Below are 6,000 nucleotides of genomic sequence, written 5' to 3'. Positions count from 1 at the left end.
TTAACCTGGTAATGAGAAAGCAACTGGATGATTTTTCTGCAGAGGTTACACTGAGGTGAATAAATAAATAAATACTGTGTGATTTCTTACATTTATCTCAAGGTACAATTTTTATTCCACCTTTCTAGAAGTTGGGAGATCTTAAACAATGCATCACAACAGTTACTGCAACTGTTGCAACAGACATGCTGAGATGCATCTGGGAAGGACTTGAATGTCCCACTGATATCTGTTGTGCTACAAAGGGTCACTTACAGAACATTTGTATTTTAACCATGAAAGCTTTAAGATATACTTTTTTATTGGTGTTAAGTATTACAAACATGTTATAAAAATACTTATTTCCATAAAACTTTAAATGCGACTCAGGCCTCTCCTGTATAATATTCTCATATTCAGTGTTAAATTTTCATCTCAAGAAATTGACAACAAGGGTATCTTTCAGCAAAACGTTTATATTTTACAAAATGCACTAAATGTGGTATGTACAATGTATGAAAATATAGTAACAAATCCAAAATCTACTCCATTTTTCAATAATAGTATGATGCAAACACTGCAACTGCACAAATAAAATGTTCCTGAAATCAAAAATAAATAATTTAAGATGGGATTATAACATATGAATAAATAGTACAAAAAACGAACTTCTAAAACACTAATTTCTTTAATATAAAGTTTTTTTAATATTATACCATATTAATAATTAATATTTTAAAATTCAGAACATGTTCAAAACTATTATAAAAGCTACTAAACTACACATGCATCTCTATTTTAGTTGTTGCTTTCCAGTATGAATTATAAAGGGTGCAGCAGTGTTTTCTAAGCGTATTTTAAGTCACATAGTACAATAACAACATGCATTAGATGCCAGCTGATGGGTTTTTTGGCACCCAAACTGAAAAATGCGTCAGACATATGGCATGAGAAAGAAACAACAGAAATGAATATGAAATGTTCTGATTCCTAAAACATTCTTTATGTACGTACTACTCAAGTATTTAAATTAATATATAAAGATGCCAGTTTTGTTTAAAATTAAATAGAGCATGGTAAAGAGGACCATCAAAAATTAAGGATACATAGAAATTTAATGTATGAACATGTTTTAAGATCTAATTAATACTGTAATATATAACAACTGTCAGATAAAATACTAAAAACGGGCTTCTTTAAGAAAACTAAAAATGTTAACATGGATTTTTTTCTCTGAGTGCTACATTTAAAGACAAATTCAAAGATGTAACACAGTAAAGATGAAAATGATTAAACATTCCCCCACCCCCAAAAAAGATGCATCAATAATGCAACATCTAATTTGCTTAAATTCTCTTCTTCTAGAATGACATTTCATAAACAATTCAAAAGACATCTAAACTCAAATAACCGAATCTGATTTTCCATTTTTCAATTTAGTGCTGTTGTTGTAATCCCACAGCTTTTGTCATTCATGGAGAATTTTATCTCAGATGAGTGCTTGCATATCTCTAAAGGGGATAGACAGCCAAGAGTTCCCTTGGCAATCTTCACTGTAATATCAACCAGTTCATTTTCTCTAATTTTGACATGCTCAAGCATGCAGAAGGTAAAAGAATATGGTAGCTCCTGTTCCAAAGAACTCTAATAATCAAAATATTTTCAAAAAAGTTTGCATGTGATATCAACAAAATCCGAGAATTAGAATAAATTAAAAAAGAAATCAAGACTCAAATTAAACTGAAATCATGAATAAAAAATTTCTGCTCATAGAACTGGTAACCACAACAGTATGCATATGCATCATGGAAGAAAGAATATATTCTCCTTCTTCCATGATGTTATGTGTATATATTTTTCTAACAAATAAAATTAAGTAGGAGGGATATGAAATTGGTAACTTCGGAATTTCAAACGCATTCTTAGGTTACACCACTCTTCAGAACCGTGCTTTTCTGAATTCATTTCCTTCCCCTGAAAGCTATAAAAATGTGAACAGAGGACTATGGCTCACAGTGGTCAAAGCATATGACTCCTTCCCCTTCCACGCTTACATATATTTTCCCATTTAATTTCCTTTTCGGCTTTTAGCAGTATCCTTATTCTCATTAATGATGTTCTATTGCAGCTTTGGCAGTCGGAAATATCTTATTTCACAGCATAGAATAGGGGTGTTACCAATATCTCAAAGCATAACTGAAACCATGATGTCTAGACTTCTACTAAAAAATAAAAGATTTTGGATATGATGATGGAAGAGGGGAAGTCCCAAGCGAAAATCCATATGCCAGTGACCTATAATGGATTTCAAAATGTAACTACATTTTCTTTGGCCAGATATAACATCTGGTATTACAAAATAAAATAATAATAGTAATAATATAAATAAGTGCTCAATACAAGATGTCAGCTTCCTTAAGAGTATTTGATAACACTTTTAGAAGTTTACCTACATACTTTTTCTTTAAATTCAAAATGTGGAAAAAGTTTGGTGTTGCTCCCACGAACATTGCTTTTGAAATAACTGGCATTAAAGACTGTTTCTCATAAAGTGTCAAACTGCAAACCTTTGAGCCAGAAAAGAACATGCAGACTGCATTCTAGTTTGAATAGCTGAATCTTTTTCTTTTGATAACCTTATTAATGACTATTTACAACTGTAGTGGTGGGTTATGAGAAATATATGTGCATATAAGTATTCATTTTACTGCATGGAAGCTCCTTTAAAACAGAACTGACATTATAATGAAAAGTATAGCAATCATGTATATTGATACATCACAAGATCATGGAGTCTATATCGCCATGTTTTATCACAAACTTTTTTTTAATCAGGGAAAATAGGAGGATGCAAAATCTCTTCACAAAAGCATTTGAGACTGTCATTTCTATGTATGAAATATTGTCAACTAAGGATCAATTTATTCTCTCCAGAAACCATTCTAAAAAGGTTTTAAATAAACACTTTTTTCCAAAGCTCCATTTTGCTGATTTGGAGTTCATCGTATTTTACAAGATTTTGCATAAAACAGCAAAAGAACTGAGACAGTAATTAGAGGAATTCTTAAAATCCCTACCTGGTTTGGCTAAGAGGATTAACAGCCCTAAGCTCTGTTTGGGGGAAAATGCTCTTTCCATACTTCATTATAGAGTTTCAGAAGGGCAATTAAAGACTGACAGAACAAATGCTTTACCATGTAATTTATACTGTTAGGACCAAGACTGGCCTTCTTATTCAGAGATTAAGCCCTCTAAAGCTTGAGAAGAAACCCATCAAACATACTTTCAACCTGTTCTTCTGCTGTAGTGAAATTGTTATAAGATGTTAAATGTCATGAAAGAACACATAAAAAGAATCTTTAAGACACTTTTTTCTCTGAAAAAGATCACAATAAAAAATGAAAAACATATAACTTAGAAAGAGGTAGAAGGAAAGACAGCAAGATATCTGAGGATCATCTTACCAATACTCATAAAACACATGCATCTAATGGCAATGAATGCCATAGTGAAGTATACTTCTGTTAATGAGCTGCTATTCTGCTTGTTGAACATGTGAGCTAGAGTGCTCAGCATTATGCTTGTGCTATATTAACCCATTTGCACCACCTGTCATGTACACATGCCAGCAAGAAAAGCACTCATTACCTGATCAGCAAGCTGGCATTTTCTTGTTCCCAGCCACCTGTCACACATTTGTGCCAGTGCCATGGAACATTTTAAAGGTGGTGTCCCATGTCCATTACTTTTGAACTAACTATAGCTTTAGGATTCCTGAGCTCTAATTTCATCGCATGCTATATAATGTTGGTGTCAGCTATTGCAGGGGAGGAGAGAAAGCATAATGTACACAAACTTGGTTCTTTAACTCTACACATGATATAAACATTCACATTTCTGATATCCCTTTGAATCCTTTTTCTTGCTACTATATAAGATATCTTAAGGTTACTATATGGGGTTCTATTATGCTTTGCATTGCTTATATTTCAGGCACTTCCTTTTCGGAACGCTCTGATTTCAGTTTATTATGGCGAGTAAGCATTATTTATTAGATGAGGGATATAGTCACATGGTAACTAAGACAATTAGTGACATGAATGAGAGTGGTGATTCATTTTTTAAAGAGTTAGAGAGCAATATTTCTAGTAATTCTCATATGGACATTTTATCAGACAGCTCACTGTCTGCCTTCTAACTCATATGAAAGTTTTTTTTTTCCTTACTTCTTCTTGTAAATAGTCTTTCTTGTATTTTTTTTTATTTATTAAAGTATTTATTAATGTATTTCATAAATTGAAACATTAGAATAATTTTATTAGCGCTTCTGAAAATTATTTCTCGAAGTAAGCAATTTTTTAAGATATATTTTCATGTAATGTAAAGGAAGATAACTAAATGCTAGTTTTAACATACACGATAGCTTATACAATAATCTAAAATAGTAAAAATTATGATGCTAGGACATAAACTTTTTTCTAAGCTTAACGGATGCAACCCCCCATCCTGTGCGATGATTTCTTTCGATTTCTATCTGTTTCAAGGAAACATCTTAAACAAAGGCGCACTGTCACAAAAGGGTTAAAACTCATTTCAGGAGTAAAGTGTCTACCATTATTACAAAGCATATATTAATAAACTTTTTTCACTCTTAGATATGACATTAATCATTTCTTAATTATTAAAGATCTGTTAATAACAATTATAAGACTCCTTACTATGAAGACACATACATTTACAAAAATTTCTGTGGCACAGTTATCAGTATCAGCATCCCAAAAACAAGACGACGTCATTCTGAAAACAAAACTTTTTTTAATTCAAGATTTAAATTTAGGAAAATAAGTTTTTACTAAGTTTTTGATTAATTTGCATAATAACAGAACAGACGTGCAAATGGCTTACTTGAATCCTTGTCCTCTTTGTTCACCAATTACAACTTGGACTGCATACTTATAACGCTCATATGGCAGTTCTGAAGAGAAGAAAAGAGAAATTCAATTACAATATTTACAAATTTGTCTGCAATTTTAGGCAAGTACAATATAAATTAAATTCAGCAGTGAATAAGATTATTTAAGCATGACAAAATATGCTAGGATTATCCAGCTTATTAAGGGATACCTCTATGAAAAACTGAGGGTTGGACAGTACATTACATATGAAGAAAACCATGAAAACTACCATGTGACAAGTCTATTCAGTCACCAGAAAGAGAATCGTATGTGAACTACATGCATTTTGTGGCTTTATACACAATGTCATTGGTAAGCCATAAATTTTGAAAAATTCAAAAGATTAAAATAAGAAACAAATCTTTTTTCTTAAATATGTAAAACATAAAACACTTTTCTAATTCTATACAGGAAACTGATGTTATAGTGGATCATTGTAATAACAATGACTGGAAGCTGCCTTTACAAAGAAAGGAGAGCACATTCATTATTGCATATTATAACAGTCTGACTAATGGAATACTTATGATTGTGAAAGTAGAAAACTTTCAACTCATCAGCTGCTTAACAAAAATTGTTCCACACAAATAGTTTATTATCTACATGCATACCTACAACAGAATCATTTAAGTAGATTTTATCTTTCTGTACAAACCATTCTCCTTAGAAATCAGATGCAATTATACATGCATATTTAAATTGAAATATTTGGAAAATTTCCAAGAAAGTATTTGTACGAAAGTTGCCTCAATAAAATATGGGAAAATACCATAAATTTATTAAAAGCATCCTAAATTAGCATAATATTTTAAAGTGTTGATAATTGCTCTAAAATAGCCCCAGATATAAAGCTTCCAAAATTGAGTTTACCTACATTTATTGGTAATGTTTATGAATGGATAACTTTTAACGATTTATTTAAGGTTACTGTGCATAACAACAATAATTTGTCAAAGAAAGGACAAAAGCTTCAATATTTATTATCAGCCCTTAAAGGCGATTCACTCTGAGTCGTAAAGTCAATCCCAGTTTCAGATCAAAATTAAGAAGTTGCTTGGACACTGTA

At 31.3% G+C, this 6,000-nt stretch overlaps 1 protein-coding gene across 1 annotated transcript in view; it reads right to left on the bottom strand.

The window, feature by feature from the left end:
* Positions 1–439: 439 nt before the first annotated feature.
* The window catches only part of LOC118179804 (dynein light chain Tctex-type protein 2B-like), a 35,357-nt gene continuing 29,796 nt past the window's right edge, over positions 440–6,000 (bottom strand). The window contains exons 3-5 of the mRNA XM_035348963.2: positions 4,885–4,954; positions 4,713–4,776; positions 440–581 (exon numbers count right to left, since the gene is read on the bottom strand). Coding sequence (XP_035204854.1) covers positions 534–581; positions 4,713–4,776; positions 4,885–4,954 — 182 coding nt within the window. The 3' untranslated portion in view covers positions 440–533. The remainder of the gene's footprint in view (positions 582–4,712; positions 4,777–4,884; positions 4,955–6,000) is intronic.

This window comes from Stegodyphus dumicola, chromosome X1 (genome assembly GCF_044657685.1).
Source record: "Stegodyphus dumicola isolate Sdum_Otavi_A_Nest chromosome X1, ASM4465768v1".
In the NCBI taxonomy this organism is placed as follows: Eukaryota; Metazoa; Arthropoda; class Arachnida; order Araneae; family Eresidae; genus Stegodyphus; species Stegodyphus dumicola.
The sequence above is the reverse complement of the archived record's forward strand: the minus strand, read 5'-3'. Positions and strand labels throughout refer to the sequence as shown.